At 37.6% G+C, this 16294-nt stretch overlaps 1 protein-coding gene across 7 annotated transcripts in view; it reads right to left on the bottom strand.

Moving 5' to 3' along the window:
* The window catches only part of LOC106661115 (disheveled-associated activator of morphogenesis 1), a 62974-nt gene that overhangs the window by 33907 nt on the left and 12773 nt on the right, over positions 1-16294 (bottom strand). For 2 of the 7 annotated variants that reach the window (XM_014384311.2, XM_014384314.2), the window contains exons 1-2: positions 5832-5931; positions 1835-1924 (exon numbers count right to left, since the gene is read on the bottom strand). The exons of 2 other annotated variants lie outside the window; for them this stretch is intronic. In XM_014384311.2, the coding sequence (XP_014239797.1) occupies positions 1835-1861 (27 nt within the window). In that variant the 5' untranslated portion in view covers positions 1862-1924; positions 5832-5931. Of the gene's footprint in view, positions 1-1613; positions 1765-1834; positions 1925-5831; positions 5932-16294 lie in introns of those variants that run through there. 3 more of the 7 variants (XM_014384310.2, XM_014384315.2, XM_014384313.2) reach the window with 3 other exon arrangements.

Genomic DNA, 16294 nt, shown 5'->3' with positions numbered 1-16294 from the left:
TCTAATGGTGAGCAAAAATGTACAAGCATGTGACAGTTAAAACCAGCAAAAAAAGTTTCTAAGAATCAGCGATTTTACCTATTCTCCTATTTTCATTAGTTGGTCCGTGTATTTCTCTGTTTTTATGTCTTTTTTTATAGGTTCTAATGGTGAGCAAAAATAGACAAGCGTGTAACAGTTAAAACCATAAAAAAAAAGTGTCTAAGAAACAGCGATTTTACCTATTCCCCTATTTTCATTAGTTGGTTTATGTATTTCTCTGTTTTTATGTCCTGTTGGTTTTAATAGTTGGCGAAAGGAGGAAGCTTGCCAAACAGACAAAACCCAAAAGAATGGATTTGCCACACACGCGTCTGTAGTTATTTCTCAATTTCACTAGCTAGTCTGTGCATTTCCCTGTTTTTAGGTCCTTTTCTTAGGTCCTAACGATTTACTAAGTGAATAAACGTTTTATTTGCCTAACCAATGAGAATGGTAGGTAGGTATTTCTCATTTTCAAGTTGTTCTATGTCCTTGTCATAGGATCTATTTTTGGCTAAGGTGAACAAGCGTTTAACAGGCAGAAGTAACGAGAATATTTTTGTTTTTTGTCATAGACGCGTTCTTCATTTCGTAATTTTCAGTAGTTGGTTGGTGCCGTTTCCCAGTTTATGATTTCTAATTAATGATGATCAGATAAAACCAGCAAGAATGGGTTGTCTCACAAACGCGTCTTTAAATCATTCTCATCATTCTCCATATTCAATAGTTAGTCTAAACATTTATCTGTTTTTAGGTCCTTTTCTTAGGTTCAGAATGGTCATCAAAGGTGGTCAAGCGTCTAACATATAAAACCATATAAAGGTTTTTGAGTACCGGACGCGTTTTTAGGTATTTCTCAATCTTCAGAAGTTGATCTCAGTATTTACGTTTTAATGACCTTTTTATAGGAAATTATCAAGAAAGTTGTTGTCTATTGTCTTATATAAATTTTTTGTGGGTTTGTGGGTTAGTTAGTTTGTAGGTTTTTTTTCATCTTTGTTTCTCTTGGTATAGAAAATTACCACACAGGTAAAAAAAAACACTTTGACTCTCGTTATATAATTTCTCGCAAGAAATACTTTTATAAAAGAAACAATTTGTTCCTGGCTGATTCCGCTCCGTGAAATTTCCCCTGCAAAAAGCAAAATGCTATTTTGTGGAATTTAGCAACAAAAGCCGGCTATTTCTCAAAGCTTCCTCTGATTGTTTCAACCTTAAGGTTAATTATAAATGTTGAAATATCTTTTTAGAAGAGATAGGTGGCTTTTATAACTCTCTTAACAGTACGACTTAAAAAAAGTACCATGGACTTGATTTAAAAGCCCCACTTTCAGACAAATCTTCCAAATCTATACAGAATTGAAAGGGAAAGGAATGTTGTTTTGTTGGAAGGAAAGTTTAGCCTTAAAATGCTCTAGTTTGGCATTTCCGATGTCCAATTGATGGTTTCAATTGGGATGTTGAGTTTGTCGAGACATGTTCTTCATACCAACATTTCTATAATTTTAAAAGACCCACCAACCATGGAGTAGAAATTTAAAAAAATACTGTAAACTATGGAAGATGTGTACGGAAATATAAATTAAACTTACCAAATAAATTTTCCCCATTTTCAAAATATAAATAATCGGACGCGTACAACCATAACGGAGAGGGAAACCGAAGTGGACCGTTCGAGAGCCGACGAGGTACTGAAGTCCGAAGTCTTCGAGGGCCACTCGGCAGGTGGAGAGAACAGGTGGGGAGTCCGGGGGCTTAAGTACTACTTTCAAGTAATAGTTAATAACTAGGCCTTATCGTTTGAGTACGTTACTTTTGAATAGAAAAAGCTCAGCATCATTAGGCTGCTGCGGACATCGACCCGAAATCAGCGCCTCGTCTTCCTCTCCCTCCAAAAAAACTCCTAAAACAATATCTTTAGTTTAAAAAATACGCAGGACGAGAAATTCTTAAAAACTACGGAACGAGAGGGTCAAGATTATATTGTGAGCTGTAACAACTAACCAACATCGAGATCGTTAATATAAAAAAACGTGAATTTTTATCAATTTCCTCAAACCTGAGAGCAAACCAAGAGTTTCTCTATCGCGTTAATAATGGATTGATCCTTGAGATCACACATTCGAGTAAATACTGGAAGACGCATCACGTCTGATCAGCATCATATAGACAAAAATTGTTCTCCTTCGTCTACCCAAAGATTTTAGCACGGAAAATCATAAACTGCCCCTGGACCCTGAAGATTCATCTCCGATCTCCTGGCTTTCCTACTGTCACATGTTCGGGATGTGAAACGCGTTTCGGTCGATGCATTTCCCTTTTTTTATGTCCTTTTTCAAGTTCTAATGGTCAGTGAAAGGCGAGTTGCCATCTAACAAGCAAATCCTACGAGAATGCTTCGACTATCACACGCGTCTTTAGGCATTTCTTAACTTTCAAAGGTTGATCTGTGCGTCTTCCTGTTTCTACGTCCTTTTAATAGGTTCTAACTGTTGAGCAGCTAAACAGGCGTTTAAGAGACAAAACTAACGAAATTTTTTATTGTTAACACGTTCTTATCCATTTCGTAATTTTCAGTGGTTAATCTGTGCTTTCCCTCTTTTTATAGCTTATAATGACTGGCGAATTGCGGATATCATGGTTTGGTCTGTGAGTCGACTTTAGACATTTGTTAATTTCAGTAGTTGGTCTGTGCATTTTCCTGTTTGTGGTCCCTTTCACAGGTTCGAATAATTGGACTAGGTTAACAAGCGTTTAACGGACAAAATTAACAAGAATTTTTTTGTGTTTTGTCATAGACTCGTTCATATGCATTTCTTTTTAGAGGTTAGTCTGTGCGTTTCCCAGTTTTTATGTCCTTTCCATACGTTCTAATGGTTGTCGAAGGTAAACAACTGTTAATAAATAAAACTAGCAAAAAATGTTTGTGCTTTGTTATAGATTCGTTCTTATGCATTTCTTAATTTTCAGTGGTTGGTCTGTGCGTTTCCCAGTTTTTATGTCCTTTTCGTACATTCTAATGGTTGGCGAAGGTAAACAACCGTTAATAGACAAAATTAGCAAAAATTTTTTTGTGTTTTGTCATAGACTCGTTCTTATGCATTTCTTAATTTTCAATGGTTGGTCTGTGCGTTTTCCAGTTTTTATGTCCTTTTCATACGTTCTAATGGTTGACGAAGGTAAACAACCGTTTAATAGACAAACTAGCAAAAATTTTTTTGTGTTTTGTCAAAGAGTTGTTCTTATGGATTTCTTAATTTTCAGAGGTTGGTCTGTGCGTTTCCCAGTTGTTATGTGCTTTTCATACGTTCTAATGGTTGACGAAGGTAAACAACCGTTTAATAGACAAAACTAGCAAAAATTTGTTTGTGTTTTGTCAAAGAGTCGTTCTTATGTCTTTCTTAATTTTCAGAGGTTGGTCTGTGCGTTTCCCAGTTTTTATGTCCTTTTCATACGTTCTAATGGTTGACGAAGGTAAACAACCGTTTAATAGACAAAACTAGCAAAAATTTTTTTGTGTTTTGTCAAAGAGTCGTTCTTATGTCTTTCTTAATTTTCAGAGGTTGGTCTGTGCGTTTCCCAGTTTTTATGTCCTTTTCATACGTTCTAATGGTTGGCGAAGGTAAACAACCGTTTAATAGACGGAAACTAGCACAAATTTTTTGTGTTTTGTCAAATACTTGTTCTTATGTCTTTCTTAATTTTCAGAGGTTGGTCTGTGCGTTTCCCAGTTTTTATGTTTCAGTGTTTGCCGAAATGTGGAAAACGTCAACATACAATACTAGCTAGTAGCTCGTCTATACAACAATAGTAACTGAGTCCGTTAGACGCGTTCAGCCATTTCTTAAAAATAAGAACCACGGTTCTGGTTGGACTCCTGACAGGGCCCTGCCACTTAAGAAAGCATGCACTGGATAGGAGTACAGACAGAAGAACCATTGTGCAGATACTGCCAAGAACAGGAAAACAGAACACGTTTTATTTTCTGTGAATGTCTAAGTAAGTGCAGGTTCTTGCAACTAGGACAAGAAAAACGACAAGATCCTACACCAAGGAACCGCTGGGAAAGCTATGGAGGATTAATAACCTGAAGCTGGCCAGTGCGTTATAAATAACGGGGAGCACAATAGTTCTATTCAGGTCGAGGTACAGTAGGCTTTGTGGCCACCTCTTTCATCCCTATCCCCCTAAGTAACCTTGATTTTTAGTGGTGCTGCTTTTGTGACTGTTTCATTGGCTTGGTGAACAAACTTTTAACAGTTAAAACAAACGATAATGGTTTGGTCACAGAGGGATCTATAAGTACCTCATTTTCCATTGGTTGTTCTATGCGTTTCCTGGTTCTTATGTCCTGACAAGCCACCAGAATGATCGAGCGACAGGTTCATCGCCTACTGGACCTCACTACAAAAATACCACAACCCAAAATGAAATTTTAATTTTTTTTTTCAATAAATAAATACTGAGGTTAAAGTTACTCAATGAGGAACGTACTAAATCCAAACAATAAAAATGAACGTCCTAATAGTAAACTTGTAACGACGTTTGTTGATTAGTTCCCTTTCATGGTTAAATGGTTGAACGAATTTTACTATTTTATGTTTATTTGTAATTGGCAGGACGGAAATTTCGTTTTTACTTTAGCCGTGTGTACTTTCTACCTGGGTTAATATAAATTGCTGCAAGGGAAGTTTTGATAGATGTTAGGGGTTTTTTCTTGTCCAGTAAGCATTTTCGGACAAGCAAATGAGTCATGGCCATTGCTCACACAACCTTAAAGGGAAGCCTATTAATGTCGAGTGTTTCACCCTGAGGACAATCGACGCTGTTTAAATTTTTGGTCGGAGAAGACGGCAAAACAGGACCGAGGTTGAACCCGGGTGGCGAATTGGTAGGTCAACGTACTCCCGGGTGCGGTCGATAAAGCACGAGATCTTACTCGACCTTTGCCCGGACCCGCGACTCGGTGGACTCGTCCGCCGGCCCAATTCTCATCGCGTACCCATCGGTAACGGACGTCTGGTTCATTTGTAAATCCGGCGTGTGACGACCACCTGACCCTCTTACGCCGGAGGACTGTTTGCCTAATGCACTTAACGGGACATAGGAAAACAGTCGAACCTGACGCTGTCCCTCGCACGCATAATTGTCAACCGGGCATACGTTTTAAAGAGAAAGTTGATCACACAGAAAACCACATTCAATAAAATCACTATGAGAAAATGAACTGACAGTCATGTTTGAATTGTACTCTGTTGTCAAGACCTAGAAAATTCCAATTGTCACTCTCTGGAAACCCTACATCGGCCACTCCAGAAAAATAAACCGCAACTATACTTCACGAGAAAATATAAGGACCATTCGTCCGAAGGGTTCAGCTTGTCATCCTCCAGAACCCCTTGTAATGAAATATTACGTAAAGTATGCGAACAGGAAATGAATTATCGATTTCCTCCGGTATGGGTTTTAAATAGGCACGCCGCAAAATTGAAATACTTAAAACCATGGACTTTTTAAAGGCTGTCAGCTGAAACAAAGGAAAAGGATGTGAAGGGAGGGCGTCAGCCGAGCAGATGTTCACCAATTTCCTCTCGACCAGATGTTCCTTAGTGTTAGTCGTCAAACCGTACCAGCTTCCAGCCGATTGTTATCATTACGACCTTTTTTTACCCCGGATCGGTCACGCTCGCGTGACGATTCAAGGGCAATGCGACAACGAAAGGGACTTTTTTTTAAAAACTAAGTCATCCCATTAAATTGAAAATCTACGAGGAAAAGGCATAAATGGAAAACTGGAAGAAAAAACTTACGTGAAATCGGTCCCGCTACACCTTTGGACAATATAAATAATATAACGATAAAGAAGGAAAAAAATAACGCAAATAGAAAATAAGAAACAAAAAACTTTAATTCAAATACCAAAACACATGATCAAATGTGGAAATTAAAAAAAAAACATCCCAAAATGAAAGTACTTTATCCATCATAATGCAAATAAAAGAAGATCGACTGTGATACTACTACACCACATATCAACTAACCGAAACATTTTCTATCTAAAAATTTTCCTGTTTTAATATTCTTACAATTCGGCCTTTTATCCAGCCTGAGACGTGTCGTTTTTAAAGCATTACCCACGCATTTTCCCACTCGAGAAGTCGGGTTAACTGTTTTATATTTATGACCCCTAAAAGAGGATTGAAATGTTATGGGGCTTTCACTAACTTGACAAATAAATAAATTTATATTCAATTTTTCTCCCCAGTACAATTAATAGATGAAGTAACCTACAATCGAGGTCACACGCAGACAAACACACACTTTAGCAAATATGAACAATATACATTAAATTAAATGACAATATACATTTAACGAGATATATCCGGAAAATGTGTACGTATTTACTGACGGCTCTTCCATCGATGGCAAAACAGGTTATGCCCTTTTTGACCCTAAACATCAATAAAGGAACAACATTCGTTTTCAACTTCAATGTCTGTTTATACAGCAAAACTAATTGTGATAGATAGCGCTCTCGATTACATACGAAAATTGGGTGATTCTAAATTTTGTATCTTCACAGACTGTCGAAGCATTGTAGAAAGGATAAATAACATTACCCCAGAATATAAATGCAGAAATTATATTTTTGCCCAAATCCGTAGGAAAATGCTTGAGACAAAAATTATGGGAAAAAGGGTGGCATTGTGTTGGGTGAAAGGGCATGCAGGTTTATGGCAAAATGAAACGGTAGACGCACTTGCAAAGGAGGCTGCAACATCAGGTCCAACCCTTGATATTAAAATTCCTAAACTTTTTGGAAAAGTTTTGTAGAAATTTTGTAGGCAAGAAAAATACAACGCATCAAATGTTGGCAATTATTACAGGTCACTCTTCCCTGAGCTTGGTTAAAACCACGAACTGTAACGGATTATTAAAAAAATATGGTGTGGCCATCATACGTCTTTTTCCGTAAATCTCACCTCTTGTTACCAAAAAGTAATTGTGAAGTTACACGGGAAAATAATAAATTAAATACCTTAAATATAATTTCAAATTAGATATTTAACTAATAATCCATTATTTTATTTTCATTATTTTCAGTGGTCTAGGGAAAAATGGCCCAAATTTAATATAATTTAACTCCAGCAGTTATTAAGAAACAAAAACATTTGACTATTTTTTTTTAATCGTATTGCAATATGTTTATGATGTTACGTTTTGTATAAAATAGTTTTTTTACGAGGGTTTGCAACAGCAGAGATCGTATAAAACCCTTAGGATGCAGGTGTTTTTGAAAAAAAGACCATTTGTATGTCGGGTTTGAATGCAGGGCTGCTGGATTGTTGGATTCGAACCCTGGACCTTTACCTTTTTTTTTCTTTTTTTTTCGTTTGTTACCATGTTGTTGTAGCATGATTCTTATATTGGACATGTCCTAGTGCTTTCCTGATTTCTTCCTCTTATTTTCTTATTCGATCTCTTGCTGTGATAACGTCTAAGTTTGTATTTTTTTTTAATATTCGTTAATGTTGGTGACTAAAAACATTTACATTACAGACTATGACGGAAAAACATTTTGAAAATTTATGAAAATGATGTGCCTTTTTGAAATTAAACTATCAGAACATTTGAACTAAGTGATTTTTTTTTCAGTTTTTCCCTTTGAAGGAGGAGACATTGTGTTACAGTTCGGACGAAAAACGATGTGTAGTTTTCTCTCAATTTGCACTTTTTTAAGTCCCCTGTGTAAAAAAGAAAATCGAAATTTTTTACCCCCACCCCCTGATGAACCTTATGAACCCTGGATCCGCCCTTGATTTTAAGTAAATGATTCGCTGAATTGAGTACGATTGTTTCGATCTTTTTTTATCGCCTGGAACACGTGTTTAGTTTCGTTTAACTTGAAGTACGGAACAGGCAAGACATTCAAATATGGACTTTCTTATCCCAAACATAGGCTACAAATGAATTCATAGTAAAACAATAACGACACCGCTAAATTATTCAAGGGACGTCGGCCGAAGCTCCCTCCTCGCCGAGATTGTTTAATATTTATCGACACGATTCCAGAACGACACGTGCGACCCGGCCAAATGGGCCCAGGGTTCGACCCGCTGCAGGAAGACTCGCGTTTGACTCCTTTGACGTCTTGTCTTGATCTTAGCCCAATTGACCGACGGAAAAGGACGATTATTGTTTATTGCATCGTAAATCAATCCTTGAGGGCCACGCCCGACCTTTTACGCAATCGGAGGTTGAAATTATCCCGCCTAGAAATGGTCTCTTATCACCCCCTTTGTTTTACAATTAAAAGTAAAACAAACAATACTTGTCTTTAAAATACCTCTCTAAGAAACAAACTATTTAAAACGTTATAGACTAGAATGCACAACAAGAATACAAATCGCATATGATATCGCGTTCCTTGGCTAATATAAAGCTACATAAAGCTGGCGATAGATCTAATGTTTTCAATTACAGACCAATGTATTCAATCCGAGATATTTGATTCTATTATTTGTAATAAACTTAAAAACGACATTAAATCTATTATACCTCAGCAACACGGTTTATGCTCTAATAGTTCAACTGTTACTAACCCGCTCACATTTCAAAATTACATCTTAGATGCAATAAACTCTGGACACCAAGTAGACTCACTGTATACTGATTTTTCTAAAGCTTTTGAAAAAGTAAATCACACAATACTGTTAAGGAAACTAATGGATTATGGTTTCACCGGAACTATCTTGAATTGGTTATCCAGCTTTCTCTCGGACAGAAAACAAATAGTCAAAATAAAATCATTTAAATCATGTCCCTTTGCGGCTTCCTCGGGAGTCCCGCAAGGGTCTCATCTTGGACCAGTTTTGTTTCTCTTATTTATTAATGATATCCATCTTGCTCTTCCNATACGTCCTTATTCTTTTTATATATATTATTTGTATTTTTACATATATTATTTATATTTTTTGTTATTGTAAAATGTCTTTTTTTATAGTGGATTTCGATCCGTAAATAAATAAATAAATATGCCAAGTTCAAAACACCATTAAAAAAAAGACTGCAACACACCATCTAAGTCATTTACACTAACGTTTAACTACGCTTTATGAAGAGAAATTATTACTTAAATTTTTAAGAATTAACAGCAATTTATTGTCCGGGACGACCAATTTTTCAAAGTCTGCTCTTTCATAAACTGAATATTAAAAAAAAAATTGAAAACTGAAAATTAATTATAAATCTATTATGTATCGTAGTCCGATTGACCAAATAACTCCTTTCAATTAATTAATCTTTATGTAAGGTATTGGTTGAAATGAAAAAGTGAGTGTCACGAGCGGGATTCGAACCAACGACCTTCGACTAAATACGCTGCTGCTCTACCACTTGAGCTATAGTGATCTCGATCCATTCGGACACCAACTTCCCATCTCAACCTACCTTTCGAATTTTCCCTCCTTTTTGCCAGAGATAGATGAAAAGGTAAGGAAATCTCTTAGGTTCCTGAATGATAGAGGATGGAAAGTAAACCTGATGTGGATCAAAGCACAAGTGGGGGAGAAAAGAATGAAGAAGTCGATAACTAGCAAAGGAAGCAACGTTTAGTCCGAAACTCCTTTTCAAATCAGCATTACAGAAAATCATCATCGAAGAAAAATGGAAGGAAAACTGAAAAAATACGCAAAAAGGAAGACAAACTAAACTCTTCTTTCCAACGATTAACAGCTTATTGCACCTAACTTAGATGAATGATTTTAAACTGACCCAGGTCATACGAGGTAGGTGAAACTCGAAAAACCGGTAAAAATACATACTTTGTCGAAGTTTTTGGTGATTTTTGATATTTCGTTATTTTCAGAAAGTATTTCTACATATTTTGACCAATTTTGGTCCCGATTGGCTCACGAGATTAAGTTGAACTAATCGAATACCTCCATTCCCCAGACATGACTGCAACCTAGAATATTTAGCACGGACTTGGAATTATAGACAGCCCAGCGTGTCTCTGCAATAACCAGGACACCCAAGTACCACTCTCAACACGACACACAAGAATGGCACAATTACGCAGAAAACGAACACACAACAACCTGAAGATGATCTCAATAAAGATCGAAACGTTGGCACTATACAGAAAATGTTTTTCTGAAACCTACATAACACCAGACCGCATCCATTTCCGAATAATCAACGACTAACGGTCACAATCACCACACATAACCAGGACCTTGGGTTCCCGATTACTCATCGTCAACAAGACAAGAGGATCTTTAACGTCCGCACCTAGCCTATACGGCCTTATCGGACGTTTTGATTCTCAAGATAAGAGCTGACGCACCTCCGCATACGACGGAAAAGTGTTACCGCCGCAACATTGGTGTATTGGTGTCCCGGCCCCTAAGGGTCAGTAGCCACGCTCTCCGCTTGTCCACTCCGAATGGTCGGGCCTGCATTGTGCGTCAGGTCGTACGCCGCACGCAAGGGGCTAACGGGCCGAAATACATCAGCCCGTCCCCCCCCTCGCGTACTCCCTAGATAGAGAAGGCGACTCTATCTCTCTGAGTGTAGAGGCTCCTCCAGCGTAGAAACTTTCGGGAACGCCCCGACAGCGGTTTCGGATTATAAAGTGGGATTGCTACCCACCCCCTAGATGAGCACTGTCTACGGACAAAGGTCTCTTATCGAGCTCAGCCTACACCTGCTGCACGTAATCGAGGGACGCCATAGGTCTAGCCTAGGTGGTCCGATCCTTCGCTTCCCCAAGGGTACCACGCCGGTCATACGCACAACAATGCAAAGCATACTCGAGTCAAAGACCGCCGATATCACTACCCTTTTCCAATCGCTTACTTACGCATTCGAGGGACTGTAGCATGATCATGACGTCCTCAACGCTTACATGCTGTCGTCCGGTCGCAACGTCTCCCGTGAGGACCAGGTTTAATACATTGACCATGCGCAAGCTTCACGAAAGGTCCCAGATAGAAGACAGCCTCTGTCTAAGTTACCGCCAGGGGCGTCACAACAAGCCACCACGAGTCCATCCCAATGTGACTCTGGGCTGGTTTTTGAAACGTTGAGTCACCCCGTGGTACAGATGGCCATACAACCCTCCCCCGTCTTTGTAGACAGGATCTGGTGCACTGGCCATCGTGTGACTCTGCTAAGGCACCCGCCGCCCCTGCCGATCCTGAGGCCGACATAAGACGGCTTGTGCTATAGAGAGGTTGCCACGCCCTCTGGGCTGCACCAATATTTTGTGCCCGGATACCCCCCTTGTAACCAAGGGTTAGGAGGGGTCACAGGATAGAATGAAGGAATTCGGATTGAGAAACAGGGCCGTGGAAGAAAACACGAGGTGAGCCGTTTCGGGGTCTCGAGTCTCAACCACTATTGAGGTGGTTACTAACCAATTATACCACCCTTTGTCGCCGTGGTTCCACATAGAGTAGGCCATGACTCCCAGGGTGGGTACACAACCAGGACAGTCAAACATGGAATCACCTCTCTACCATTGGGAAAAACATGAACAGCGCAGATCAGCATTAATAAAAGACGTTCTACTCCCAGGAACCGATGGACCCAAAATGAAGCAACGTTAATAAAAGAACTTATAATAATTGACGTGACTGTGACTTTTTTCTTTCAACAAATACCTTATATAACGATTAATTAATTAATAATTGCGTTTATTTTTTGAAATTTCAAGTTTATTAATTTAGCGGCATGATGCTGCATAGATTTGATGCGTGAATGATCAATTTTGGTGTTAAATTTTATGAATTTTTTATTGTTTATGAATGTTCATTATAAGCCGTTCTTAGGTTTTGACCCAATGATTATTGAATATTTAGTCGATTTAACTAACTAACTAATAATCTAATAAAGTTTATTAACTGTAAAACTGGGCAAAAACCGGCTTGCAACGAGAATCTAGAACGCCCTGTAAAATTTTCAAACGTTTTTGTATCAATTTCCCACGGGTCGTGTCCGGTCGTTGAATTTTATTTTTATGTATTTTTTTTCCAAAAATTTTTTTGGAATTTTTTGAAGTGCATTTCCCACGGTGAGACCGATTGGCGAGAGGCCGAGGAAAATCGGATACAAAGCCCCGTGGATGTTTATTTGTCCGTCGGCATCCTGGATTTACGTCGATATCATGTCGGCCCATTTTACTATAAATTTATAATTTGGTCCAGCCGATAAAACCAAATTTCCCTCTTAAAAAGCTAAAACAATTTCTCAATGTTTTATACTACGATCCATAAATTTTATATAAAAATAATAAACATTATTTTTCCATTTTCCTTCCTAGAATAGTCTAACATTTTTTTTCAAATTAAAGAAGGGACTTAAAAATCTCTGTATAGAAGATCTAGAGTTGAACATTCAAATTCTTCAGTAATTGTGTACAGAAATGCCTTGTACAAAAGAGTGAGAACTACGAACACTGAATTGAAAATTTTTAAGCGCATTCTCTTCATTTTTACTTCGATTTCATATTCCTCTAATACAAAGAAAAAACTTTCAAGTAGTCTCAGGTAAAGAAAAGAAGATAGAGTACAAAAATGCAACAAATTTTGGTTGAACCTGGTCTGGCTAATAATAAAGCCAATATTAGCTATTAGCTAATAATAAATATTTTGCGATTTAAAAAAATTGTTCGTTTCTGTTTAAAGTATTTGGTTTGTCTTAATATCTGAATCTATCTGAATCATACATAGAATGATGGTATAATCATTAGCGATAAAAAAAACTATAACGCCAGCTTAATCGACCATGCTGGTCTGCTCATTCTCGCCTATTTACTCTGCTATTAGTCTGTGCGTTTCCCCCGCTTATATGTCATTTCGTGTGTTCTTACTGTAAACGAAATACCGAAACGCGTATGAAAGGGCTAAACGCGATGCGATTGAAAACAAGAAGTAAGAGATCGAGTGTTTATGAAGATAATCCTGTCAAGAAAAACAGAAAGAGAGTGAGAAAGAGAGAGAGAGAGAGAGAGAGAGAGAGAGAGAGAGAGAGAGAGAGACAGAGACAGATAGATATTATTGGTAGCTTGAAAAATATAGGAAGAGAAAGAAAGAGAGATAGAGTGGGAGAGATAGAGAGAGAGAGACACACACAAACACACAGAATAAGAAACAAACAACCGACAGACAGGCAGAAAGAGAGAGAGTTACAGGGACAAACAGGCAAATAAGATAGAGAGCCACAGAAAATAAAGAGAGAATGAGTGAGATACAGACATACATTACTAATAGATTGAAAAATATAGTCAGAGAGAGAGAGAGAGAAAGAAAGAGAGAGAGAGAGAGAGAGAGAGAGAGAGAGTGAGAGGGAGGGAGAATAAGAAACAGAACAACCGGCAGAAAGAGAGAGTTTCAGGGACAAACAGGCAAATAAGATAGAGAGCCACAGAAAATAAAGAGAGAATGAGTGAGATACAGACAGACAGACATTACTAATAGATTGAAAAATATAGTCAGAGAGAGAGAGAGGGAGGGAGAGGGAGAGAGAGAGAGAGAGAGAGAGAGAGTGAGAGAGTGAGAGGGAGGGAGAATAAGAAACAGAACAACCGACAGACAGGCAGAAAGAGAGAGTTACAGGGACAAACAGGCAAATAAGATAGAGAGCCACAGAAAATAAAGAGAGAATGAGTGAGATACAGACATACATTACTAATAGAAAGATAGTTTGAGGGAGCGAGAATAAGAAACAGAACAACCGACAGACAGGCAGAAAGAGTCTCTCTCTTTACAGGGACAAACAGGTATAGGAAGAGAACGAAAGAAAGAGAGGCCAGACAGAGTATAAGAAACAGAATAACCGACAGACAGACAGAGAGATAGGTAGATAAGATAAAAAGACACAGAAAATAAAGAGAGAAAGAGAAAAAGTGAGATAGAGAAAGAGAGAGAGAGAGGGAGAGAGAGAAAATAAAGTGAAAAAATAGATTTTTTTTTAAATTTAAATGATGTTAATGATGTTTCGTGGTGCTATTATCAATCAAGATCCTTCTGTATAGTGGGTCGACCGAGATTGCCCCTTCATCGAGTTTTTCGTGTTATTCGACATGCTATTGCTCAAGCACAGGCATTTTAGTGATTTTTGTCTGTAGGAGCGTTATACGGATAGAAAGAAAGATAGAGGCATATAGAAACAGGTTAGATAAAAATGAAGATAGCTGGATATCTATCTATGTAGACATACAGGATATGAAATCTCCGGTACAATAGTACCATTTTGCTATTTCGAATTGTTTTAATCATTAAATACAATAAAAATTATATTTTCATATTATTATTATTAATAAAAGGCTTTATTGACATATAGAGAACAGAAATATACGTTTGTTTGTTTACTATTCATATTAATTTAGGCCGTCGCATGGTTAGATAATTTAACAAATAATTCTGTTGCAATAAAAAACAATTATCTCGAAGATGAAAGACGCAAACGATCTTTATTTAAACAATGAAGATCGTCGAACAAAGGAGACCGTTTTGGAATTGTTATTGTGAACCAGAAATCCAAGAAAATGCCTTCTATGTAAATTAACCATTCGGTTTAACAGTCATTTAACTGGATTGTCGGAATTTTTTAAAAGTCTATTCGGCTCGAACACAAAGAAAGATAAAGAAATCGTGTCGATAAATTTACACTAGAGTGACGTAATGTTTTCCAATGTTCCGGTCACAATCGATATTATTGACTTAGGTCATTTATTAAGGGAAGTGATAAATTTTTAAACCAATTTTTAGCATGATTTACCATTTGAAGTTCGACTTGAAATTCTCGGATTTATGTACAAATTTGTATTGATAATAATTTTAATGATATGGTGGGTTTTGAACCTGTTGTTTGTAGATTTTTATATTTTTATTTTTATTTAAATGATGTTAATGATGTTTCGTGGTGCTATTATCAATCAAGATCCTTCTGTATAGTGGGTCGACCGAGATTGCCCCTTCATCGAGTTTTTCGACATGCTATTGCTCAAGCACAGGCATTTTAGTGATTTTTGTCTGTAGGAGCGTTATACGGATTTTTGAACCAGAAAAGCTATAAATCGACTGCCACTTCAATCAATTTATTTATAGATCACGGTGCGTTTAACTACCACGAACGACGGCACGAGAACTTCGTTAAGCCCTCCGGTCAACGCCTGTTAATTTCCGTCGTTTTTGACGAGCCTGTTTACAATGGGGCAAAGATTTCGTCACGGATTTTTAAACTCGGCTCTTTTCTAAGGATAATACGTCTTTCGTGCCTTCGGCAGAATTCAGCGGATCGGCCTCCCGATTTTGTGGGATCCTTGTGCAAAATCGGTACAAAAGGACCGTTAGCGAAATTCTACCCTTTTTAAATAGGATAATAGGCCTTTGATTGTTGCCTGGATAAAAATTCAAAATTATTAAATATGAAATTCTCAGAATGCAAGTAAAGAATAGAGAGACGATTGATTGATTAAACAAATAGAGAAAAAGTGAAAGTGAGAATGTGGGAGTAAATGAGAAAGAAAAAGGAAGACAGGGAGATGGATGGAGATGTAGAGAGAGGAATAGTGTAGGAAAACAGCATAAATCAAATATTTTCAATATTTTCCATACTGCTAGGAATGAAAACGGATCGCGTTGTAAACAGTTGGATTGAATAATTTGTTGACACGACTTTTTTTTAAATTAAATATCGATAGTTGTACATACTGCTTGTCTATGTTCTCTTGTTTGTGGATATTTAACACAATACACCAATACTTCCTTAAGAGAAAGAATGATGGTTATAGATAAATAGAGAGAGACAAAAAATATTAGAGATTGTTAGAAATTAAGACGAACACAGCCGTAGAATGAGGCCTTTCAAAAAGGCAGAAACAGACAGACAGTCAAAAAGGCAGAAACATACAGAGAGACTGAGAGATACAGGACGGAGAGAGAAGAAAAAGAGAAAGATTGAGTGAGAGAGTGAGAAATTGTGAGATGGGAAGCAGTAGACAACACACATTTTCAATATTTTTAATTTGTCTCGTAAAAAAGTGTAGTGACAAAGAGACAGTGAGTGTGTGAGTGAGAGAGAGAAAGAGAGACATAGAGAGAAAAGAAATAGAGAGAGAGAGAGAGAGAGAGAGAGAGAGACATAGAGAGCGAAGAAAGAGAGAGATCGAGAGTGAGTGAGTGAGAGAGTGAGAAATTGTGAGATGGGAAGCAGTAGACAACAAACACGTTCAATCAATATTTTTAATTTGTGTCGTAAAAAAGCG

Source organism: Cimex lectularius, unplaced genomic scaffold (genome assembly GCF_000648675.2).
Source record: "Cimex lectularius strain Harlan isolate CLEC.00 unplaced genomic scaffold, Clec_2.1 scaffold47, whole genome shotgun sequence".
Classification (NCBI taxonomy): Eukaryota; Metazoa; Arthropoda; class Insecta; order Hemiptera; family Cimicidae; genus Cimex; species Cimex lectularius.
The sequence above is the reverse complement of the archived record's forward strand: the minus strand, read 5'-3'. Positions and strand labels throughout refer to the sequence as shown.